The 27,339-nt window shown below is 35.7% G+C and overlaps 3 protein-coding genes and 3 pseudogenes across 3 annotated transcripts; 2 read left to right on the top strand and 4 right to left on the bottom strand.

The window, feature by feature from the left end:
- On the top strand, positions 997 to 4,342 carry LOC107604807 (annotated as a pseudogene).
- On the bottom strand, positions 5,141 to 10,815 carry LOC107604805 (arogenate dehydrogenase 1, chloroplastic). The gene is made up of 5 exons (XM_016306501.2): positions 10,158 to 10,815; positions 9,962 to 10,069; positions 9,686 to 9,842; positions 6,504 to 7,815; positions 5,141 to 6,300 (listed from the first exon to the last, which is right to left on the bottom strand). Exons 4-5 carry the CDS (start codon positions 7,619 to 7,621, stop codon positions 5,334 to 5,336), a joined length of 2,085 nt encoding a protein of 694 aa, XP_016161987.1. The 5' UTR covers positions 7,622 to 7,815; positions 9,686 to 9,842; positions 9,962 to 10,069; positions 10,158 to 10,815; the 3' UTR covers positions 5,141 to 5,333.
- On the bottom strand, positions 13,914 to 16,628 carry LOC107647227 (annotated as a pseudogene).
- LOC107604806 lies at positions 16,387 to 18,588 on the bottom strand (annotated as a pseudogene).
- On the top strand, positions 19,981 to 20,637 carry LOC107647228 (katanin p60 ATPase-containing subunit A1-like). Its single transcript, XM_021104764.1, has 2 exons — positions 19,981 to 20,229; positions 20,406 to 20,637. The coding sequence occupies exons 1-2, from the start codon at positions 20,015 to 20,017 to the stop codon at positions 20,620 to 20,622; spliced, it is 432 nt and encodes a 143-aa protein (XP_020960423.1). The 5' UTR covers positions 19,981 to 20,014; the 3' UTR covers positions 20,623 to 20,637.
- Positions 23,894 to 25,894, bottom strand: LOC107647229 (protein FAR1-RELATED SEQUENCE 5-like). Its single transcript, XM_016351336.1, has one exon. It carries the CDS (start codon positions 25,892 to 25,894, stop codon positions 23,894 to 23,896), a length of 2,001 nt encoding a protein of 666 aa, XP_016206822.1.

The raw sequence follows: 27,339 nt of genomic DNA on the forward strand, positions 1-27,339 counted from the left end.
AAAGTATGTTTTTTGTCCTTAAAGTTTGGCATAAGTTTCAAAAATACCCCTAAGTTTTATTTTGTTTCAATTTTGTCCTAAAAGTTTTCGATTTGCATCAAATATACCCTCGACGGCTAAATTTTCAAAAAATTTAAGACTAATTTAACAATAATGCATGAAAAGTATGCTTGATTTGCTTGTGTTGAGCATTGTTCTTATGAAATTGTTGTTGAATTGGTCTTAAATTTTTTGAAAAATTAGCCGTCAAAGGTATGAAAAAGTAATAAGAGAGGTCTTAAGCTTTATATCATCCTGGCGCCGAGCTATTTTTTCACAGGACCTCCCCTACAGTATTATCACCGCAGTAGAGTTTAACCATATTTGATACAAATCGAAAATTTTTTGGACAAAATTGAAACAAAATAAAACTTACGCGTATTTTTAAAACTTTTGTCAAATTTTAGGGACAAAAAGTATACTTTACCATAAATTTAATATTAATTTTTAAGTTTTTTATTAAATAATTTTTTTATATATAAATTAATTTATTTTAATTTTACATGGATCTAAATCTAGTTGTATATAATTTCAGATCTTTTGTCGCCTAAATTTTTTTACTATATGTCCAAAAGAAGTCCAAATTATTAAAGACTAAAATTCCTTACCAATACCTACTTATATATTTTCTAAAATTGACATTTTTTTTAGATTTATTCTGACTTAACAGACCATTTATATTAACCAAATGATGTACTATTAGGATTGATGTTTATTTTTCACTAATAATCGAATTTTTTTTGCCGTTTTCTTTTTTAAAATGTTAAATTTTAAAATTATAATACTTTAATTTTGGTTTGTAAATTATATATTATGACATAAATATTATAATGATGATATTAAAGAAGTTGTTAGTGTAAAAATTGTATATTAACACACTTAAAAACTTTTTAACCGATTGCATGACATCCTTGAGCTTCATTCTCATTGTTTCCACTCAATGACGGCTTTTTTGTATTTCCACCGTATGAATAATTTATAGTATATCTTAGTGACTATATTGAACGGAACAACAAAATTCTGCTTCCGTACAGAAGAATACTAGAACCACTTCCTATTTTATAATATAGTGAATTATACACCATGTGAATTGTTGATCTACCCTATAATAATTAACAATTAAGTACCACTGCAAATGAACAATGCAAAATCCGGATACCTATCGTTAACTAAGCTGAAATATAAAATTTAATATTAAGTAGTACATTGTTTATTTTAGTACTTTATCGTTGTGAAATAATTTCCCTTGCTGGTTAGGTGAAATTCGATTAAACAAGATTCTAGATCATATAATTCTTTGTCGAGAAAAAAAATGGATTAATAATTTTCTTTTCTTTTTGTAAATTGTTCGTTTGTGGTCAATGTAAGTCCAAAGTGGTACACCTAGTTGGCTTAAGTTTTGGTGCCTGCAGAAGGTTTTAAATATTTGATAGTGATTCAGAAAGATGCATAAGACCCACAACATTCGTTTTGGTGAAGACGACCCACAATTTTAATGTTTAATCCCACTTAAATTTGGGCCTGTATTCGTTCTCCCAAGTCCCTAACATTATACATGCTGAAATGGTTCCAACTTAAGTTGACACCGTTAACCAAAAAAGAAAAAATAGTGCGGGTTCTTTGATGATAAGGCTTATGGGTCTGTTCTACTTGGTGGTCAGTTTGTTGAGCTTCACTGGAGCTATGCATGGAAGGGAAAGTAGTGGACATGAAGCAGTTAAAGGAATAATGATACATGGGAAATCTCACATTGGAAGGATTGATGATGATTTTGGCTGTGCAACTCTTGATTGGTGGCGTCCTCAGAAATGTGACTATGGAACATTTAGCTGGGGTCATGCTTTTCTTCTCAACCTGGTATTCTTTCTTTCTTTCTTTGTACTGTGCTATTTGAATCTATCTAATTATTATTCTTTTTTCCGCTTAAATTTTTCACTGCTGCAAATCATTGCAACATAATGATAACTAAAGATTGTTTCTGCTGCTGTGTTATACTTTCTTTTTCTTGAGCTCTAAATATCATTCTGTGATGATATTCTTTTTTTTCCCATTTATGGAATGACGCTGTAGTGACTTCTCAGACTAACATTCATACATTTAGAATCTGTATGTAGCATAAAAGTGAGAGAGAGGAATTTACACCTTTTAATTTTCATTTCTTGCAGGACCTCAACAACAAAATATTGTTAAATGCAGTAAAAGGTCAGAAAGAATAGACATCTCTATAATATTCAGAAGAAGTTACCTCTTTCTTTTATTCTTATGGGGACCACCTTTTTCCTGGGAGCTTATTAAGGATCATTACTTCTGAATATTCTGCAGCATTTTCACCATTGAAGATTAGGTTAGGTGGCACCTTGCAAGATAAGGTCATATATGGGAGTGAAGAAAGTCCAAAACCATGTACTCCTTTTGTTAACAGGTCCTCTGAGATATTTGGATTCACTGAAGGATGCTTACCAATGCATACATGGGATGAGCAAAACAGCTTTTTCCAAAAAGCAGGGTAAAAATCAGTTCTCCCTTTTAAGTTGTTTCCTTCCATCTCTGTGTGTCTGTCTATCTTTTTAGCACTAAACAAGAATCATCTTGTTAGTAACAAGTTTAACATTAATGATAAGTATATTTCAGGGCTAAGGTTATCTTTGGATTGAATGCTTTTGCTGGAAGAACCATACAATCTGGTTCTGCAGTTGGACCATGGAACTTCTCCAATGCTGAATCTTTTATCCGTTACACTAAGAAAGAATTACAGCATTGCTGGTTGGGAATTTGGTAAGTGTATGCTCCCTCATTACATATATGCCAAAGTAGCAAGCATCAGTGTAATTGATTCAATAAGACTAAAATTAAAAATGGTGATTTTAAGACTCATTATCTTTGTCACATAGCAGGATTTCACATTGAGTTTCTAACACAAACATTGCAAGTCTTTTCAAGTACTTTTTGCAAAACAAAAATAGCATGTCTGCCTCGATAGATTTAATTGTATAAATGAATTCCTTCTTGCTTGTGCAGGCAATGAATTGTGCGGGACTGGAGTTGGAACAAGTGTTTCTGCAGATCAATATGCTTCTGATATTGCTGCTCTAAGAAACATAATCATGATGTATATAGAGGGATTAGGCATAAGCCACTGGTCATTGCTCCAAGTGGCTTCTATGATGCAAATTGGTTCCAGGAATTTGTAAACAAATCTGATAAATCTGTTGATGTGGTATCTCATCACACATATATAACCTCGGACCAGGTATCATCCACCAAATAGGAATACTAATATAATATTTGACCAATGTTTATGAATTTTGGTTATAACAAAAGCTACTACTTTATCTTACATTCAGGAGTTGATGAGCACCTAATTGAAAAAATTCTTGATCCATCATATCTTGATGAGTGGCTAGCACATTCAGTGGCCTCAAAAACATACTTAAAAAATCAGCAACCAAAGCAAAAGCATGGGTTGGTGAGGCAGGAGGGGCTTACAACAGTGGCCACCATCTTGTGTCTGATGCATTTGTCTACAGCTTCTGGTTAGTTCAACTAACTCACCTTGATTTTTTTTCATTTTTATTTTTGTTTTTATTTTTTTTGTCATTGGAGATTCTACAAGCATTTGCTCTAATGTTAATACATCATAACACAGGTATTTGGATCAGCTTGGAATGTCGGCTGTTTATGACACCAGAACATACTGCAGACAGAGTTTGGTTGGAGGAAACTATGGTTTACTAAACACTACTACTTTTGTGTCAAATCCAGATTATTATAGATACCAAATGTTAAATTTCATAGTTGAAGGAGGACCAGCATATTATTGTGGACTATTTCATTTTAGCTTTCAAGTGTCATTCTCTTCAGAAAAATATTGTGTGCTCATTATACAAACTCGCACATACCTTTCTACCATTGGTTGAGGGTGTAGATATCATATGCAGATCACACATTCTATCCAATGGTGAAAAGATGCATTGTTTAGATATATAAAATAAAAATGGGTACAAAGATTTGCAATGTTTGTGTTAGAAACTATGTGAAATCCAACTATGTCAAAATCACCATTTTTAATTTTACTCTTATTGAATCAATTACACTGATGCTTGCTACTTCGGCATATATGTAATGAGGGAGCATACACTTACCACATTCCCAACCAGCAATGCTGTAATTCTTTCTTACAATGTAACGGATAAAAGATTCGGCATCGAAGAAGTTCCATGGTCCAACTGCAGAATCAGATTGTATGGTTCTTCCAACAAGAGCATTCAATCCAAAGATAACCTTAGCCCTTAGCCCTGAAATATACCTATCATTAATGTTAAACTTGTTACTAACGAGATGATTCAAAATCTATGAATAATTGGATATTATTAAGTTTTAAATTTTTTTAAAAGATAATTAACAGAACTATAATAAAATCTTATATAATTCAACCAAATATATAAAATCACACATAATTCAAACACAAATTTAACATAATAACATACACATAAAATTTCCAACATATAAATTAAAATAAAATGAATTAGAGTTACTTACAACTTATATACATAAGGACATTTAAGTAAATTATTTTTTGTGGAGATTTCACAGGTCCCCGTGGGGTGGGTACCTCAATCCCCTCCCCCATCTCCATTTATTCATGGGGTGGGTCTCCGTCCCTATAGAAATTTTGCATGTCCCTGTTAACCTCCCCGTCGTAGGTAATCCCAGCGGGTATCCATGGGCGCGGATTTTTTTGCCATCCCTCAGCATTGTCCATGATCACACTTCACAGCAGTTTTCATGATCATTTCCTGCTTTCACGTTATACCAAGTGAATATTTGCATTTTAAGTCACTCAATTCCTACAGATATCCCACTTTTATCTAAAGTATCTATATTTTTCATTTCAATGAATATCTCACTTCAGATTCAGAAGGGGAGCTTTAGAACAACGATTGAGTTGTCTCCGTGTGAACCCAAGATCACGGGTTAAAGCTGTGAAAACAGCCACTGATTTAATTATTAGGTTAGCCTGCGTACATCATATCCTTTGCTAAATACATGATCATCCAGCTCCACTATTATTGATGCAGCAAGCTAGACATGAAATGAAAACTAAGAAATATAGGGGAGTTAAAATATATTGAGAATTACAACATTTTTCTTTTATTTTCAATGGGACAGAACAGCCAAACTCCGAGAATTATTGAATGTGAAATTTTAGAATTAACAAATTTATTTAAACCTACTATTAGAATAATTGGGGCCTGAAATGCTTACAAATGAGAATGGAAATCTTTGGCATAAATTCATTTGCTGTCTACAGTTTTTGAAAGAGGTGATGATGCATCACTGTCTTCAGATTTCTGTGGCAGCGTAGACCTCTCTGGCAAAGCAAGGATTTGTTGTTCATTTTCAAATAGATGCTTTCGGTAGATACTATGCAATCGTCCGAAAAGTTGCTTCTTCAATGATTCAAAAGCCAAATCGAATCTTTCTAGTTGCTCCATGGCATTTAAATTATACAAGAATAAACCATAGTACAGATCAAAACTATCCTCCACGGTATTTTCCACCAAACTCAACAAAGTTTCATAACCCTTTGTGTTTATTGGTGTTGTCTCTAACCCCAGTTTTTCTAAAAATCTTCCTGTTGTGTGTGTAATAAACTGGGATCCAGCTGCATACCAATCGTGTTCAGCACAAGACATTTCAACCATCCGGCATCCTTCACTAGCAAAAATGTCAAGAAACTGACAACATCGCAATATTCTTGATTCTTCGTTCCCAATTCTAACTTTGTCATAAACAAGAGGAAGGTTTTTCCAGCCATTCTTTCCACTCTCCGGCCCAAACATGGGATGTGTGCAGAGAACATCAAAATCAGGAGGCAAGTGTTGAAGGAAGAGGTTTCTAGGGAACTCTTTGACGGATAGTACATCAACAAACAATGTACTTCTCTTCAACCTTTGGAAAGGTAATGATTTAAGAACTTTAACCGTCGAAAGGATGGAAGTGCAGAGTAAGATCACTTCTGGATGTTGCTCACAAAGATCATCTGCGTTGCTGAAATATGAAACCCCCAACTCCCGAGCCACATCAGAATAGTCTGTTCTAGAATACGCCAAAACCTCATGACCTTGACTAACTATAGTTTTTGCAAGAAACTGACCAAAGTTTCCAAAACCAACGATTGCAATCTTGAGCTTTGTGTTCTCATCAGACGGGCTAGAATTGTTTGAAACGGAACTACTTAGCAGAGTAACATCATTGGATCTGCATTATTAGCATCATTACTCATTAATCATTATTATGTATTAACCATTTTCCCATCACAAGAACATCTTCCGAATTCAAAATGATTAAGTTGCTTGCTCTCAATCTCAACAAACACGAATACTCTCTAAAACATCAATCACAAATATTCACACAATGTAGCAAAAATTCCTGAGATTTTTCAAGTTCCAAATATCAAATACCTGGAATGCAGCAATGCAGATCCATTACGAGCTCGCTGGAGCAGTGCATGGCTGTTACTTCCATCTAGCTGCTGCAACCTTTCACCATCCTCCATCAACTGATTCCTGACCACATGATGCAACCGCGCAATGAGCTGCTTCCTGAGATCCTCAAACGCCAAATCAAGCTTCTCCAGCATCTCCAAAGAATTCTTATTAAACATGAACAAACCATAATACAAATCAAAGCTATCCCCAGCAGTGTTCTCCACCAACCCCAACAAACTCTCGTACCCTTTCGTATTAATCGGCGTCGACTCCAACATCAACCCTTCAAGAATCCTTCCAACGGTATGAGTAATGAACTGCGAACCGGCAGCATAACGATCATGATCCTCGCAACTCATCTCCACCATCCTGCAACCTTCTCTGGCAAACACATTGAGGAACTTCTCACAGCGAGAAACACGGTGCTCCTCGTCGAGGATACGAACCTTCTCGAAGACGAATGGGAGGCCGATCCATCTGTCAGGTGCGGACTCAGGTCCGAACATCGGGTGAGTGCAGAGGATGTCGAAATCGGAGGGGAGGAGCTCAAGGAGGAGCTTCTTGGGGAATTCTTTGACGGAGAGGACATCAACGAAGAGAGTGTTGCGCTTGAGGCGCTGGAGAGGGAGCGTGAGGAGCACGCGCTCCGTTGAGATTATGGAGGAGCAGAGGAGGATCACTTCGGGATGCTCCTCGCATAAGTCATCGGGGTTTTGGAAGAACAATACACCAAGCTTTTTGGCTGCGGCAGAGTGGTCGGAGCGGGAGTGGGCGAGGACAGTGTGGCCCTGGCGGACTAATGTGGTAGCAAGGAACTGACCGAAGTTGCCGAAGCCGACAATTGCGATCTTGAGGCGCTGGGAGATAGTGAACTCCTTGGCGAGCTTTGACTCGTAGTCGAAGAGCTGAACGGCGTCAATAGCACGCACGCGGAGGGGTCTGTTGGTGGAGGAAGAGCAATATGGATTCGATTTGGATGGTAGTGAGAATGTGGATGGGAGGAGAGAGTGACGGTTGAGGATACAACATACAGTATAACTTGGGGAGTGATTGAATGGGGTTGAAGGGTTGAGGGTTGCAATGGAGAGCATGATTGTTTCGGTGGCGGTTCTAAGTGGTTAGCAGTGGCCTCAGAGAAACAGTGAAGAGGACTCCGAAACTGTGGCAGTCACAACTCACAAGTACAATCAAGGATCTGAAAACCAAACCGATCATCAAACCGCTCGAGCTACTGGTTCATTAGTTTAGAAGTTCAACCGGTTCAACCGTTGTTCAACTGAAATAACTGAATTATAATAAAATAACATCAAATTATAAATAAATATACAAAAATATAAATATATTCTGATATAAATCTTAAATATACACAAATTAAAAGTATAATTCCAATTAAAATCTCATAATCACATTTAAATACAACACGAGTCAAATATAAAAAACCAAATATTAAAGGTCAAAACTTATATAAGTATAAAATTTATATTATATGAAATTTAAGATAGTCACAAGAAACAAAAAAAAATTCATTGAATTAACCAAACCAATAATAAATATTCGATCATCTACTTATCTGGTTAATTGAGTTTATTCAGTTAATTCAATTCGCCTATTTCTTCATTAAAAACAAAGATGACAAATTTATTTCTTCTCTAACAAAAGACTGATCATAATGAACAAATAGAAACTCCAAAAAACTTTTAACAAAATTTTCAACACAATTTTCAGCTGATCACAATTTTAGCAAAATTTCAGCACAATTTTAACAAAGATTAACAAATCTTTTTCCAAAATTTAACTAAAAAAACCCAGCAGTGAACTAATCATTCAATGATTCAATCAACACCGAAAATACAGAATATAGAGTACAGAACAGCACTGGAGCATAGCTAAGATGGTTCAATCATCGCTAACAACCAGACATGCTTTCAATCTTGCCAGAATCAAGCAATAATTCAGCAATCATCAACCACAATTTCAGATCTAAAACCAGTAACAGCAGAAATTATCAAGGTTCTGAGAACAGGACCGGTTATCGAACCGCTTTAGTCATTAGCTCATCGGTTTAGTAGTTTAACCGGTTCAACCATGGTTCAACCGGAAAAATCGTTTTGTAGTTATATCTTTGAAGTTTCAAATAACAGAAGCAGCAATCATTCAAGAAATGAACCCTTTTCTCTTCAAACTCTCTACAATTTCAGTAAAATAAACTACTTTTCATGTTTGCATACAGTTTTAGTCCAAAGCTTTAAAAAATATGCTTTTAACTAGCTTCTTAGTACAATCAGTTTTTAACATGTAAAATTAGAAATACAAAAATTGTAAAATCCTTAACCTTATATTTTAATTAAGACTAAGATTAAGTAGCCCAGCTAGTATAAAAAAATATACTGAGTTTCAATTCCAAATCTAATTGACTAACAACTGCTGCATTATACATGTTTGCGAAGTACTCCGAAAGTGTATGAAATATTGAAATGCACCATTCAATGCAACAAAAACCTATGCAGGATGCACTGTACAACAAAAGTATAGTTCAGGACTTGTATATGGGAAAATAAGATAGTAAATCAAAAATAAAATTTTTTCACCATATCACCATATTTAAAAACTCATATATCCACCTTAAACTAAGACAAATAAATTAATCTCATAATTAAGCCAGTCATAATGCAGCATAATTTGTGAAACTTAATGACACACAAAAGTCAGTCTTAAGGCCCAAATAAAAAGGTGCTTATAGAACATAATTCATATTTCCTAGCACTAGTATAACCTGATTCCTAATAATTCAAAGGCTAGATTTATTAATGCTATTGTGCTAGAATAAAAGCTCTAATTTCCGCAACCCAGGTAGAAGCAGTCTATTTCCAGCATTCAAGGACAGCAAGGTTGGGAATGTTTTGAACAAAATATTGGAGTTCAATTAATTATTAAGACAATCACAATTTATGCATAATTAAATCACAAAACAGTAAAACACAAACCAGCACATCATCAGCTCATCACTACCCAAAAAGATCACAAAACACAAAACAACAGCAGAACAGAGCAGCGAAAGCTAATCAATAATCATTCAATAAAAACGTAAACTCAATAATCATTCAATGATTTCTGAAAAGAGCATAAAAAAGAAACAAGAACAAGTGAGCACTGACTGTGGCGGACGAAGCTCAAAGAGACAAGCCCTGACTGCAGCGGACGGTGGCAAACACGGCTGCTCCCTGCGGCGGTGGTGGAGGCTAGGATTTTTCTCTTGGTTGAGCTTCTGATCTCTGAACTCGAAGGAAAGAGATTGGAGTGTAGAAGGGTTTTCTTCAATAAAATCACAAAACATTCAATAATCAATTAATCATCATGTGATTTGATTTCTGAACAGAGCATTAAAAAAATTAAAAAAAAAAACGAAGAACAAGTGAGCAGTGAGCACTGACCTTCGGTCTGAGACGGCGACCAAATTAGTAATTATAATGAAGCAGCAACACAAATTCGCCAACAACAGAACCAACCGCAACAACTAGAAAACTCCATGCCAACAATAACTTCAGAATCCAATTTCAGAACACAAACTCAGCTCAGAATCTTAAAAACTAACTAAAAAATAAAGATGAAACTGAAGAAATGGCCTACTGGTGAGACGCCGAGGGAGGAACGGCGGTGACAGAGTGAGCTCGGAGTAACACGGCGCTGACAATGACCTCGTAGAGATAGAAAGAGATCTTGAAGAGAGAGACGCCGAGAACAGAGCTCGTTACGGCGAGGAGACGACAGCCGAGCAGGAGCAGTTCGCGACGGCAACGAGAAGAGCTCCGAGCAGAGATTCCACCGCGAGGAGAAGAGGGTGAGGGGCAGAGACGTTCAGCGACGGCACTCTCTATCAGTCACAAATCCAGTGGCGACGGCGAGCTCTGGCCGAGGAGAGGAGTTCGGCGATGGTAGGAGCTGCTGCCTGCTGCAGCTAGTGGTGGCTGGCTGAGGAGTGTTGATGATGAGTTGATGAATCGCGGGACTGGGGAGGCCTTTAGGGTTAACTGGTTAAGAGTGGGTGAGTGAGTGAGTGGAGGCTAGGGTTGCCGTTGGAGGTTGCTTTTCTCAATCAGGAAGGGGCTGGAAGGAGGAGTTTGTGAGTGAGGCCGCGAGGGTGCTGCAGTTTGGTTAGGGAAAATTTTTGAAAATCGTACAGATTTTGGTTCGGTCCGACCGATTGCTTTTCAACCGATTCGACGGTTCAACAACAAATTTCAATTTTAGTAGTTACAGTTTCTAATCGAAATATCGAATCACAAATTTCGTGGATTCATAGTTCAACCGCTTCGTATCGTTCCAGAACTTTGAGTACAATATATGAGGGGTTATTTGTAAGAGGAATCTTTTATATTTTTCTTTTTTTTTTTTCCTAAAGTTTAATTTGGAGGATTTTTTTTAAATAAATTACTTTTAATGCATATATCAGCTAAACTTATTTTTAATTTTCCATGTTTATTATCTTTAAATTTAATGACTTTATAAATCAAACACCAATCTTTTTTTTTAAATGTGCAATAATTGTTTTCTTAATCAATTTATCTTATTAATTATTTATGGGTTTAGTTAACATGACATACGATAAAATTACCAATTAAAAAAGTCTTCATAAAAATATATGTACAAAGTTTAAATTTTTAATGCATTTATGATTTATTATATATTTGTTAAAGTAAAATATTTTAAAAAAAGTTATTACTAGTAATTTTAACTTATTTTCAAATACGTGTTAATTAAATCCTTTGTTTATTACCAAAAAGTGTTATGCTGCCATTCTTTAATCTATCTTTTTTTACATTAAAAATCATATATAGCAATTTAATATACGTTTAATGTTTTTATTATTGATTCTTTCTTTAACATTCTTTATATATAATCTTTATTAATTAAATAAATTTTAATTATACATATTTTAATGTTTAATTATTTTTTATTTCTTTTTATTTTTACCAAATTAATGTCCAAAAAATGCTACAATTTGTTTGTTTGATTGGGAGTCAAAATCCTGTGCCGCTGATAAATATTTTCGAATTTTTCATGTTTTACATCCTGTATCAATCAACTCTTCCCTTTTCTATTATATTACGGTAGAAATTCAGGTGCAGTCGACTTTAGGTGAAGTTGATAGTTGAGAATTATTAGATAATTTGACTAATTTAACTAAATTTTCATCTAACAACACTTATCTATCAACTTCACATAAAGTTGACTGTACCTGAATTTTCACATTATATTATTTAAAAAGTCAATCTTCTTTGCGTATAGTTCATTCAAATTTTTAAACTCTGAGTTTTTTTTTTCTTTTTAAATTTAATTTTATTATTTAATTAAATNTCACGGTCAAGCATTTTTTAGAATTCATAATATATGAGAAATTTAGCTGAGTATATAGAATGAGAATGTTACTTATCTATTGACGCTCAATGTAAATAGTAGAAGCAGGTCTTTCTTGCCTTCACTCAAACTATCGTTGAGTGTCATGACAAAATAGATTTTTTTATCACAAACATCCAAACATTATATTTTTCTTGAAACCATGGTTAAAGTCTGTTGAAAATGCTTAATTTTGTAGTAGCATTAGCATGTAAAGCTTTAAATCCTGTGAATCAGTCAATAATGGAACAAGTGTGTAAATATTGCATATGCACGTCACTAGTTATCAATTCCAGTTAAAGTATATAGAAGTAGATATTCGTGTGAATCCAAGTAAGAAATAGCAATAAGAATCTGACACGAAAACCAAGTGGAAAAACTAAGATTGAAAGCATGAGATGTGGAAAAATAGAAAAAGGAACAGATGTCTTGCCCGGACTGCCCTAATGTTTGCAGAACGATATGCATTATTGTGGGGTCCTTGTTGTCGTCCCAACAGAAACTTAACTTCATCTCTACTATTGATAACACAAAGGGTAGTAATATTGACATTTAAAGAAAAATAAAAAATCGGTGTTTATGTTTATGAATTATGACTACTTGTCCTTGTCCCGATGCGATGCAATGCAATGCAGTACCCGTCACCCACAAACCCAACCAAAAAAATATTAAGATGACATCACCGCAATCAAAGAATTTTTATTTCATGCATTGGACTGAGTGTCCTTCATTTTATCTTAAATAGAGAGTATAATTAGTTTACTTTTAATCATGTAATTTGAAAAGGAGTCTTTAACTCCCATCAAGAATTCAATTTTCTCACCTTAGTTCTTTGCGACTCTGTGACATCTGAATTTTTACACTGAAATCTAAGGCCAATGATCCCCAGTTAATTTAAGTAACTAAACACCTAACTCCTGCTCATTAAATAAAGTTATGAATTTAAACTTTCTAACTCTAAAATAGTAAATAGATAAAATAAAACATAAAACTCAATGCAAATTGTACCAAGTTAAAAACGTGCCTCGTGGTCCGTGTGGGTGTATTTCGGTATAGGTCCATATCATTTTAGTTTGAGCTGACCATCCTTGCGTATGAAAAACTATGAATCAGAATCAGCAATGGATGTAGGGTGTCATATTGTAGGGGCAAACGTCTCACTATAATTTAAATTTTTTTTAGTAGTATATGATAATAATATTTATTTGTCTTTATTAAATTGTTGAATTTAACATCTACAATAATACTTTATTTAATTTTTGATAATTTATAACCAATTTAAAAATATCATATTAGATGTTATTAGAATGACCAATTCATAATTTAAATGAAATTTGTATTTATTTTAGAAATCGAAAAAGAGTATTATTTATTTTTTTTCAATCTTAATTAATTTAATTTTTTTAATTTACAATATTTGTTATTAATTGCTGTTTAATTAAAATCACCTTTTGACTAATATGTTTTAAAAACTGCTCCGGGGATCACGGAGCAGAAAATCAAGTCCATTCAAACTTCCTTTTCCCTTTGGTGGCGCAATGCATGGTTCTCTCTACATATCATTGACGGTGCCAACCTCCTCCATCGGACCATCCAAGCGCCGCTCCATTCTCAAGTGAAGTATACGCTTTCGATTATTCATCCTATCTTCCTCTCGACGGCTACAGTGCATGGTTCGCTCCTGGTTACATCAGCGGCGCCAACCTCCTCCAATCAACCATCCAAGAGAAGGGTGCGGTGCAACACTTCCAGAAGAGAGCTTATTCCATGGCGTTTTCAACCCCGGAAGAAGGATCGATTTGTACATTGATCAATCCAACACAAGGCGATGAACAATTCAGTGCGGGTGAAATAGTTATTCAAGAACAAGGGTCGAAGGTATGTTGCATAAGCTGCTCCTTCGTTGTAAGATATTTTATAACAATGTGTTATTTGAATGTTTATTATTCATGCTAATTAGATGTTTTTTCAATTCAAAAAGTATATTCATTTGAAAAATTTTGGCACAGTGATATATTTAGTTGAGCAAAGTATGCTTAAAATTGCTACTAAATACTTACCCAGCATGTTCGAATCATAAGAAATCATTTCTATCTTGGCATGTGCCATTCAGGGACTAGAGAAATGCCTCCAATAAAAAGGAGAATCCAGAAGATTGTTGATAGAGCCAAAGTAAAACAACCGGTTACTTGAATATTGAGCATGCAATAAAATGTGTACACCAAACCAAAATATTACTTGTACACCAGACACCAGAGATCCAGCAAGGACACCAGAAAGTGTTTCTACTCCAAAGAAGATACCGACAATGGGGGGTGTAAGCATGACAAGGGCACCAGGCGGGATCATTTCTTTAATAGAAGCATCGATGGAGATCTTAACGCATGTGGCATAGTCAGGCTTAGCAGTTCCCTCCATCAGGCCAGGAATGGTATTGAATTGCCTGCACACTTCCTCAACCATCTTTAGTGCATCACTTACCACACTCTTCATGGTCATGGCAGAAAACCAATATGGAAGCATTGCACCAACAAGCAAACCAATGAAAACCTTTGGAGTCAACACGTCAACAGTTGTGACAGCAGCACGGTTCACAAAGGCACCAAAGAGAGCCAGAGGCATAAGCGCAGCAGAACCAATTGCAAATCCCTGAAAAAGAATAACAAATTGTCACGCACCTATCAGGAAATGTGGTGTTTCCATAAAATCAAGATATCAGACTGTCGAAAAATCCAAACCTTTCCAATAGCAGCAGTTGTGTTCCAGCGGCATCAAGGGAATCTGTTCTCTCTCTAATTCTGTGACTCATGCCAGCCATCTCAGCAATACCTCCAGCATTGTCACTAATTGGATCATAAGCATCAATGGCCAATCCAGTGGCTATGGTACTCAGCATCCCAAGTGCCGCAACAGCAATACCATACATGGCAGCAAAGCTGAAGCTAACAAAAATACTAGCAGCAATAGCAAAAATTGGGATAATGACAGACTTGTATCCCAAGGCAAGCCAAAAGATAACATCAGTGAGCATCAGTCCTGCAAGAATCTGCAACATCTTGCACAGGGCTGCAAAAGCAGGTAGGAAAAAAAATAAGGTAACATCTAAAAATGAGAACATGTTAAAGTGTAAAATATGCCTTAAAACACCTTACCTATATGCATTGCTGGTATAGTACTCGGTTACAAATCCAATAATAAGCCCTGCCCAAAGACCAACAGCAACACACAAAAATAGTTGCCTGTAAACAGAAAGCAATCTCATTAGTTCCAAAATAGGCAATGTACCATTCATTATTTTGCTAATGGAGAATTATAAAACATACCAGTTTTTGACATCTTTCTGGATTCCAAAATTGAAGATAGTGAAGGAAGATGGTAGTGCAATCTAACTAACAATTGCAATCCCAATGGTCATTAAAGCAGTGGAAATATGAGTTGTTTTTTCAATGCCGCTCAATTTCCTTCACAGCCTTTATCTCAAAAAAGTCAGTTGCAAATAAGGTGGTAAGTAAACAGACTATGATACCCACAGAGCTGACAATGAGAGGGTACAACATAGCAGTCAACTCATGGTTCACCCCAAAAGAGGAGATGGAAGCAACAACAAGGGCAGCACACTCAGCATATGAACCGAAGAGATCAGATCCCATATCAGCAATATCACTAACATTATCACCCACATTATCCACAATCACCTGGTTACAACATGATTGACTCAGAGTCGGATATACAGGAAAATTGTTGAAAGTACCTTAAAAATAAAATCTAGCTCAGGGAGATCTCTCTTACAGCAGGATTTCTTGGGTCATCCTTGGAAATGTTCCTTTCAACCTTGCCAACAAGATCAGTACCAACATCAGCAGCCTTAGTGTAGATACCTCCACCAACTCTGCCAAAGAGAGCCATAGAAGACCCACCAAAACCATAACCAGTTATGGCCTCAAAAAGACCTTCCCAGTCATCACCATAGTAGACCTTGAAAACGTTGATAGCAATGTAAAGAACCAATAGACCATTTGCAACAAGGAAAAATCCCATAACTGCACCAGATCTAAATGTAGTGATGAAAGCCTTTCCAACACCCTTCCTCACCTCCAGAGTGGTTCTCGCATTTGCATAAGTAGCGATTTTCATTCCAAAGAAACCGAAGACTAGCGACGTGATGCCACCGAGCAAGAATGAAATGGTGCTGAAAAGGGCAGTGGCTAGAGCTGGTTTACACATCTTGGTTTCATCATAGGTGCAAGGCTGGTGGCTTATGCTGAATCCTTACACAGAGCCAAGGAAGAGGAATATCAAGATGGCAAAAGCCACCATGAAGATTCCCACACACTTGTACTCAGTGAAAAGGAAAGAGGTTGCTCCTGATGATGATCAACAATAAATATATTAACATAAGAAGAAATACACAACAATAGTTAGAAAAATATCCCGTAAATGTGAATTGAAGATTTAAAAAAAAAATGCAGACATGTATAAAACTCCAAGCAACAGCTGAAACTAGGATTAGGTCTAGTAGTATTAAACTGAAACAAACCTAAGGCTAAAAGGTTTTTGTGAAGATATAGCCAATGGAGAGAAAATTACATATGAACCATGTTCAAGCCGCAATAAGGAATTAAGAGTACGAAAATGTTAAAACTGTTTCACGGATGATAGAGAAAACATGTACTCTAAGCTCATCAATAAACACATACTGCTCATATCGAGATCAAATCTAGTTTACATATATGGAATGTTAAAATGGGCTATTTTGTGACAGTCATATTTTCTTTTCTTGAGCTATGGACTACCTCCGTTTGATTTTCCAGACCTGGTTAATGTCCTTTATCAATCTGTCGATCATTCTATATATATATCATCTGATTTCGGGTGTGACTGATCAAATGCTGTAAATTCATGCACTTCCTCTTCCACCTCAATGGAACTAGCTCCAGAAGGCTTTTGGCTTCCTGTGTTCTTCATTTGCCACCTTACACTAGCAACATTCACCCAATCCCCTACTTGAGCATAAATGTTTGACAAAAGGTTGAAATTTCCAGGATCCAATGGTGCCAACTCAAACAAGTGTTCGCACACAGCTTTTGCAAGATCTACATCATTATGCATTCGACAAGCCCCCAAAAGAGTTCCCAAGACTATTTCATTTGGCTCCATAGGCATGCTGCGCACAAGCTGAAAAGCTTCCTCCAGGTGTCCCCTCGACCAAGAAGATCAATCATACAACCATAGTGCTCAACTTGAGGAACAATCCCATGCACTTTCTCCATTCAATAGAAGTAATACGCCCTCATTGACAAGGCCTGCATGGGTGCAAGCACATAAAAGGCCAATGAACGTATATTTGTCCGGTTCAAAACCCTCATGTACCATCCTAGTGAAAAGCTCAAGTGCTTTCTCACCACGTTCATGCATGTCTAACCCTTGAACCATGGAATTCCAAGGCACCAAATCTTTCTTTTCAATCCTACTAAAGACACCAAGGGCAACATCCACACATCCACACAACACCTTAGTGCTACACCTAAACCTCCGCCTCTCAACAGAAGCATGAATTCTTTTCCCTAACGCGGCCATTCCAGACTCGGCACATGCAGTTAAAATACTTATCAGAAACCCATCATCAACCCTCATCCCAACTCCCTCCATCTTATCATAACTTTATTGCCTCATTAACAAGCCCCTTCTCAGCATACCCAGATATCATAGTGGTCCAAATCACCAAGTTCTTCCCAGGACACTTATCAAACAACATCCTTGACATATTCATATCCCCAACTCTACAATACCCCCAAACCATCGTCGCCCATGACACCACATTCCTCTCAGGCATTCCCTCAAACATCTCAAACACCTTCCCCATCTCCTCAGCCTTAGCATACCCATCCAACATGATGTTCCAACTAACCACATCCCTCTCAGGCATTTCATCAAACACCTTGCAGGGTTTCTCAAACTCACCACCTCGCACCAACCCACCAATCACAGAGTTCCAAGACACCACATCTCGTTCCTCCATCTCCAAAAACAACCAAATTGCCGCATCAATTCTAGCTCCCCCACATTTACAATACAAATCTATCAACGACTTTGGCACAAATATATCACTCCCAAAAAAACCCAAACTTCACCACATGTGCATGGATCATCTGCACCATCCGACACTGTTATAACCATCAAAAGCTTTCAATAGACACGTGTAGGTGAAGCTATCTGAAAAAACATTGTTCCTTTATATCTGGAAGAAGGTTTCAAATGCGACGGAAGGGTGAGCCTTGTTTTGGGCCTGAGCTCTGAGAGAGTGTTGTAGAGGTGGGCGTTGGGGTTGGTTACGAGGTTGAATGCGTTGACGGCGGAGGGAAGGTGGCGGGAGACGGAGAACGCGGCGACGAGTTTCGGTGCGACGTAAGGGTCTTGGTGGACGTCGTGCTTGACGACTTGAGCTTGGATTTGCTTCACGGTGTTGAGGTTTGAGCAGCGGTGGAGGTCAGAGAGCTTTTCATCGAGAAGGCGCAAGTGGAAAACCATGTGGGCGCACGCGCCGCTGCAGCAGGCAATTGCATCTGTCGCTGACGGTGGCTTTGCAGTGAAAGGGTTTTGAAATGAAATGTCTCAAAACAGCAAAACCCCTCGAATTATGCTCACCAGGGTTTGGATTTATGGGCCTGTCTAAAATCAGCACACCTCTTATGAACTTATTTGATGCATTATTAAATTCAAAGCGTTAGATTAGATTGACAAACAATCTAATGATTTATATTTAAATCATTATTAATTTATTAAAAATTACATTAAAAGATAACAACTCTTTTAATATTTTAATATTATCCAATATAAAAATTCAGAACTAAACCCTTGCTTGTTGCAGCTATGCGCCCCTGCCTCTTCCCTCTACCCACTTCCTCTGTCTTCTTCGTCAAATGATGAACCTCGGTTTCTTCTTCTACCCCCTCTTTCTTCCGCTTCTTCCTCTACTCACTGTCTACCGAAGAATTGTCTATCCTTTCTAAGCCTTCTGGCGATGCGAATTCAGAGATTGTGAGCTACCAATTCACACCCGAGCGCGAATTTCAGTTGGTACCTATGAACAACTCGTGGCGGTCTCAAATCCTGTAGCGATTCATGAAGAGGGGAGATGCTACCAGTTGCAGCAAGGGTCTGGGGAGAGAAGGCTGTACTCCTCATCATAGGGTTGCTATGATGGACTCTAAACTCCTTGCTCCCCATTTTTACCGATGAGAGACCCCATATATCAAAATTAGTAAGATTATTAGGTTAAGCCTTCTTCCACAACGAAAATTGGTAGGATTTTGGTCAAACTCTGCTGCTCGGCTTTCGTTTATCTTCTCAAATTTTCGAATCTTTTGTAGGGTTTTGCTCAAAAGAAGTTGATCTTTAATGGAGCCTCGAGTTGGAAATTAGTTCTGTATCGGTCGAAAAATTGGTAGCGGATCCTTTGGAGAGATCTATCTCGGTGAGCTTTCTCTCCTCTCTCTTTTTATTTTTTTTGTGCATAATTGAACTTCTAATTTCCGAATTTTCTGATTAAGTTTTTTCGATTAGGGAAGTATTCCATAGAATTGTGAGAAGCAGAACAGAAGGGCGTGATTCTCTTGGAAAGCAAAACCTTGCTAATTAACCTTTTTTATGCATACCCTTCAGTTTTCATTGTTGGATTTTGCTTCCTTAGAAGCTGAGAATGGAGATCAGAATTGAAAATTAAGCCAACAATAAAAAACTTAGGAGGAGGATTCTTGTATCTAAGAGCCGTGTAAAATGTATAGAGCTTAGATTATTTTATGCGGATCTTTTGTGATGTCTGGTGCTTTTTATTCCCTTGGTAGTTGTATCGCTATATGTTGAAATTTGAATTAATCTTGCATGCTACTATTTCTTTTTTTTTACTTGGAATTCTCCCATGCTTGTGTAGTCATGCACACAAATTCTCTTGTTATGCTGAGCTTCGATGGCCTTAAGCAGGCTGTTGTTGTATTTCTATCCCATTGTTGTTGTCATGGAAAGACATTTTCTGTACAATTCATTATATGTGATTCTTACAGGGGATTAAGAGACTGTGGAAAGGTGTTCTCATGTTTGGGCCTCCCGGAACTGGGAAGACACTTCTTGCTAAAGCAGTTGCTACTGAATGCGGTACCACTTTCTTTAATGTTTCTTCTGCAACTTTAGCTTCCAAATGGCGTGGTGAGAGTGAACGCATGGTGCGGTGTTTGTTTGATCTTGCAAGAGCATATGCACCAAGTACAATTTTCATTGATGAAATTGATTCTCTGTGCAATGCTAGGGGGTAAGTCTTTGCTGTTCTTTTCCGTACATAACAATCTTGTGTGTTGCGTCATGTATGCCATGTTTTTATTTGCGATGGGGGATAATGGTTGTCAAGTACCCCTTGGGTTCACCCTGAGTTTGTAGTATCAGTTGAGATTATTTGATTTCTGATTGAGTTGCCTTTCAATTCATCAGGGCTTCTGGGGAACATGAATCATCCAGAAGGGTGAAGTCTGAACTTCTAGTTCGGATTGATGGTGTAAACAATAGTTCCACAAATGAAGATGGTACCCGTAAAATAGTAATGGTTTTGGCAGCCACAAACTTCCCTTGGGACATAGATGAGGCACTGAGGTTTGTATTTGCTTTTCTGCATCCTTTTCTTATACTTCTTAATATGCATTGCAAGTGATAGAAGTATGCGATGAATTAGTTATATCTGTCGGAAACCTCTTTTAATGTGCATGTACTGATACAATGTAATATGTTGATGCAAATCAAATCAGGCGAGGGCTGGAAAAGCGTATATACATTCCTCTTCCGAATTTTGAGAGTCGTAAAGAGTTGTTGCGTATCAATTTGAAGACTGTGGAGGCAAGTTAGGACGTTGTGATTTACCTATGACACTATCTTAAAGATATTATTATTATTATGTATCGCCTTTAATTGATTTCTTCGATGGATTCAAATGATGAAAGACATTCAACATCTAACAAATACAAGATTATCATGACATTGATTTCTCAGGCTGACATCGAACGTCATGTTTTATTACCATGTTTTATTTTCTTTTCTTGTAACCAATGACCATTTAAAAAGTTCAGGATCTTAAAGTTCTTAATTCATATATATAACCATATTGCTGCGGTAAATTCCAATCCCACGGTTGACAGCACTGTAATATACCAAGACAGGCAACAACTAACTAAACTGATAGCGCCACAATCATTATAATGAGCACAAGTCTAATTAATCTAATACACTAAGTAATTTAAGATTAATTAATTATCATGAGCTTCTTAGTTATTGTCAAGTACTTCTGTACGAGTAATTATTCTCACGTGTTATCTACATGCTAATATTCTAGATTTCTGTTCTTCAGAGAGATGCAAGATTATTAGTTAATTACTAATTTTATATTGAGAAGAGAATTATTTATTTTTTAACCATGATTTTTTTTTAACATTTTCTCATTGTTTTGTACTCAGTAGATCAGAGTGCATGCATTAACTTCTTAGGGGAACAAAATAAAGTGAACAAAAAATTATTTGTCCTTTAAATTTTTAATATTCCCTTATTTGAATAGTGCTTGACAGCTTGTTATTAACAGCGTGGAACAAATAATGGTGTTGCCAAGATCAAACACAAAACTCCAATACAACATCATTAAATATTCTTTGGTGCCAAATAGATTGTCACACTCATTTTGTTTTCGTCTGTTCATTTTATTCTTCCAAAGTGTGCTCCATTTGCATAAACGGTCTGCACTATATCAAGACAGGCTTAAAAACTTGAATAAAAATTTTTATTTTATTTTATTTTTCTCAATTCCAGGATACAAATTTATAATTTTCAATAAAATGAATAAAACTTGAACTTTGTTATAGTTTTAATGCATTTGAGGATTTGCCTTGATATCTGTTAAAAGAGTCAGAATGAATGATCAAGAAAGAGGACAAAATTTGCATATTAATGATTATGCACTAAGAATGATTCAATATCATAGATTTTGATTACTTATTACAAGTAATGAGATCATTTAATTAAAGCACATAATATAAAGTTAAAATCAAATCCAACAATACACATCAGATATTATTAAAGCGCATGATACAATAAATGATATTTATTAAGATTATTTTTTGAATAAATGATATAATAAAATTAAATTAATTAGTTGGTTATCTAACTACTTAAAAATTAATTAGTGTCATCAATGAGATTCCTGCCTCTGCTGCCACCTTGACCCAATGTTTTGTGAGTCCAGAAGGGTTAAATACTACATGATTTTCATGGCCTGTTTTTCATTCTCTATCTGTGAATGTGTTGACTCCAAAATGGAGGAACATTATGATCTCCCTTTGTTGCCATTTTAACTGTGAATATGATGGGCAGTGGCAGAATTGGCAATGGTGGTAGTGTTGGTAGTTTATGAGAAAAAGATGTAATAATGCTGAGTTTGATTATTAGTGTAACTAAGAAAGAATAGCACCATGGTGTTCTGTCTAGGCATGGTGATATTGATGGTTATGTTGTATCTGTTTTTTTTGTAGATTTTTTATATAATTGTTATGGTTGTGAGGATGAAATTGAAGAATCATGAAGTTGGAGGTAAGTATAAATATTACTAAATATGTATAAATAATAAATATTAATATTTTATTTATGTTACACTCTAGTAATTTTTTTATGACTATACAATATTTATTAATATTATTTTCTGAATAAATACATATAATATACACTAATATAATAATATTAAATTAATTAGTTACTCATTAAAATAAAAAATAGGTGCTGATTGTTCTTAAAATATTAGTGAATGTATGTTATTTTATAATTTTATATTTTTATTTTTTTATCAATTTATATTTTTTATTTACGTGGGAACGGTTCTACGAGTTCAACTAGTAAGTCATCGATGAAACCAATAAACCAGTAAAACTATATAGCACATTAGTTATATAATTTTACGGGTTTATACTATTCTATGTGGTACTTATTAGTTATATGGTAAAACTATATAACATATTTTTATTCATAATTATTAATATAAATGTTATTAAACATGTATAAATAACAAATATCAAATATTTTTATCAATTACACTATAGTAATTAATTTTAAAAAAATACTGGAAGTTCATCTAACTATTTAAACAACTAGTAAGTCATTAACAACTCGATCCGCTAAGCTCATGAGCTCGAGGCAACTTTTGAGCTTTCAGTCAAACTTGACCTTGGTTTGGTTTGGCTTAACTAAAATTACTTAGCCTAATATAACTTTTATTATTATTCTTTCATGTCCAAATAATCGACTTACCTTGTGAGATTTTAGTGAGTTAATGTTGAGTTTGGTCTATTCTAGCTTAGCTTGAATTATTTCTAACTTTAATTATCAAATTTTCAGAGCTGTTAGTTCGAACGTAGCAATATAAACCGCGTGCCTCAACAGTGCACCATGAAAATGTACACGAGTTATCTACTAGGTCAGTAGTATAAATATTTTATTTTTCCGTTTTATTAAGAAGTTTTAAGTATAAGTATTGTTGAAATAAATACAAAAGTACTTGTATTTAGGAAAGAAAATTAAAAATAGAAAGTTATTAATAATTTTTTTTAAAACGTTTAATCTTTAAAATATTGATATAATTTTATTTATTATGAATCTATAATAATAATTACAAATATGGATATAATTGCCACTACTCTGTTCATAATACCTTGAGGAATTTAAATATTCTTGGATCAAAATAGTAAATAGGAAGGCTTATGAGCTAGCCATACAATATTATATGTAACAAAATATACTTGAACTTAAATGTATTGAACTTACATCTTCCTCCTCAAACCATTCAGTGTGAATATACTCATCACTTTCAGCATCTACGAAGGAGTAGTCTTCACCCTCAATATTCTCCTCAGCATCATCATCAAATTTGGGAGTCCTTTCATCCATTTTCTTCATGGAACACATAGCAATGTTATGCCCCCCCTGCGACAGTAGCTGTAATGCTTAGGCTTCCTTATGGTCTCTATCTCAGTACTTCCATTCTTTGCAAGGTCTTCATACATGTATTCCGCATGCCCCTCCATGATGTTATTGTCCCCGCTATGAGCCCTAATACATGAAAGTATATTTACCAATGCATCTCGTGATTCATTAAAAAGATCCCCTTTTAGGCACCCTTCGTTCATAATTTGTTTATACCAATGTGCCAAACATGCACGCCGACTGATAGCCAAGGAATCCTCCATCAAGCCGCCCATGTCATCATACCCACTAATGCCTTCCTTCGCTTTTCTAGTCCATCTTCGCAGCACTAATGATTTTGGTAGCTCTGCAATGTCTAGAAAACCCAAAACAACAAGTATATGACTACATGGAATACCTATCGAGGCCATTCTCATGCATGAGCATTTAAATTCATCTTGCTCTCCGTGAAAAGACACATGCCATATCATGTTAGGCTTGTAAAATTTTGACACCTGATAAATCTTGCAAGAACTCGTTTCCTCTTCATATGTTACCTTTAATGTGCTGGCCTTGTGGAGCATTGAACGGAACAACACAAAAATTTGTCGGGTATAAATGGTAGCTGCTGACCTTTCTAATTGTTGAAAGTGTGTCTGCATCACAGGTTGTCCAGTTGATGATTTAAAGTCTGCCAAATCCTCTCTGTGCCGCATGTAGCTCAAACAACGCTGGAAGTGTTGAACAAATTCTGTCAAATTATGGCGTGATTTAACATATCTTTTGAGGACAGCATGTAGACTTTCACGCCTCGAAGTCGTTCTAAACCCAGCAAAGAATTTTTCTCGGATATGAGCGATAGCCCACATGTTTCTTTTCCCATACATATCTACTATCCATTCCCGATCTTCCACTCCAAAGAATCCAACCATTTCCTCCCACTTTTGTTCGAACACACCAACTTCGTAATCACCTAGCATTAACTTTGTAAACATTTTCGTAAACTGAGGTTTGTGAATATTGCTTGTTGCATTACGCATCAAGTGCCATGCACATAACCTATGATGTGCATTCGGAAACACTTCCTGAATAGCGATAGCCATCGATGGATGACCATCCGTAATTACTGAAGTCAGTGTCTTTCCCTTCATTGCTATGAGAAGCTGTTTTAGTGACCACACATAGGTGCTTTTCCTCTCATTTGAAACTATCGCAGCACCAAATACAACGGTTTGATTATGGTGGTTAACTCCCGAGAATATTACCACCGGCAATCTGTATCTATTCTTCTTATATGTGGCGTCAAATGCTAGCACATCCCCGAACAGATCGTAATCCAACTGACACCGGCCATCACACCAAAAAATTTGCCGAAACACTCCTTCTCTTCCCTTTTCAACACTATAGAACAAGTTTTGATCCCTTGCTGCTAGCGTTTCCAGGTAAGCCATTGCAGAGGTTAAATCATCAGGTAATTGTCTTCTTTGCTTCGCAACTTGATTGTGCATATCCTTAATTGAAAAATTAACGTTCTCGTACCCACCACACTGGCTAGCTAATGACCCAAATATGTTTGGCATGCTGATCCCCACCTCTTTCATATGGTTCATTTGACTAATGTCGGGCTCAGTCATTTTCTTGTGAGATCTTAACATTCTTGCTAACTTTGGAACAACAAGCTCATGGTTGTGTTCATCACAAAAATCTCTCACTACCCAACTCTCAGTTACCGCATTGAAGATCACATGAAGTTTACTCATACAACCACATCTTGCCTCTGATTTTGGCTCCCTAACTCGATTTTTCATATGGTTCCATTTTTCTAATCTATACCCTTCACAAGAACAAACATATGTTTTTTCTCTAACTTTTCCATCAACTATTCTACTCCTACTCTTTCGCACACTGAAGCCCCTCGTCTTGGCATATGAATTATAAAATTCGAATGCCAAGCCAAGATCAGCAAAGTGCAATTGACAAATATTTTCCATAGATAGACCTGAGAAATCGATCTTACCAATATCTTCCTAAGAGTTTATGCGATATTGATTCATATCCACCGCATCAGAAGTTGCGTCTTCATCCACATGATCACTAACATTATGCACATTTTGATCACTTGTGTGTCTTTGACTATTTGATGCTTCCTGCAATTTATAGCATAAATTAGGTACAATTTATAATCGAATAAGAAAAACTAACCAATAACCATTGAATTTTCAAAAAGAATCACAATACTAATTTCTGAATTTACAAACACACTAAAAAAAATCAAAAAACAATAACAAATAAAAAATAGAACAAATACCAAATTTAAATAGAAACATAAACTCAAAAATTAAAATTATGAACAGAAATCAAACAGCAATAATAAATAAAAAATAGAACAGCATGAACAGAAGCATAAACCCAGAAATTGAAATCCGAATCATAAAAACAAATACCAGATTTGAGTAGAAACATAAACCCAGAAATTGAAATCAGAATCATAAAAATAAATACCAGATTTGAGTAGAAACATAAACCCATAAATTGAAATCATGAATTCAACGAAATAGGTTCATGCAGCAGAACATAAAGGGATAAAAAAATGAGCTAAATGAAACAAGTTCATACCTGAGGCTGACGCTCCATTGAAACTCTTGAAGTGTAGCGATGAAGGGGGAGACGACACCGAGGACGACGGGAAGACGTGGTGCATGATGAAAGCAGAAAGAACGACGATACTTTGAAGCTGAAAAAGGAATTCTCAAATAAATTGGCAGTAGAGGTGGGTTCTGTGAAAAGGGAAGAGAAAACATAGTGTGAAAACAAGTATCTTAGATAAAAACCAAGAAACACAAACTGTTTGAATTGTGATGTTAGTATATCTTCCCAATTTGCACCTCTAAGCTAGGAATCATAAGCTTTCTGTGAAACTTTAAATTCTGTATACTTTGTTTTACTTCTATTAATATAAAATATAAATGATATAAGATAAAGAAAACTGCTTCCAAAGCTTCTCTCCACCCTTCTATCTTCCCATTTATTTCCTCTTCCACTCATCTAATATGACTATCTACTTCAAACATGCACTATACAGTAACTTAGATATGTTCAACTGGGCATATTTTACAGGCAAAATAAAAAAAAAAGGGTTGATTTTTTAGAAGTAACCAAAAAACACTAGCAAAAATATACAGATAACCTAGTGCAACAAAATATTCAGGATATACATCTTGTTAAAATATCAGTAAAGTCATATCAGCCATATTAGTGTAGTCATGAGAATCACTCAGATATATTATCAGATTTCTTTGATATGCTTCCCTCAAAGCTAAAAAACCTGCATATACTTAAGATTGGGTATTATAACATCAAGCTAAGCAGCAGTTATTGATTTTTTTAATCAGTTATGCCAACACAATATGGTGTAGATTACAAAATGCACAAGTTT

The sequence above is a fragment of the Arachis ipaensis genome, chromosome B06 (assembly GCF_000816755.2).
Source record: "Arachis ipaensis cultivar K30076 chromosome B06, Araip1.1, whole genome shotgun sequence".
Classification (NCBI taxonomy): domain Eukaryota; kingdom Viridiplantae; phylum Streptophyta; class Magnoliopsida; order Fabales; family Fabaceae; genus Arachis; species Arachis ipaensis.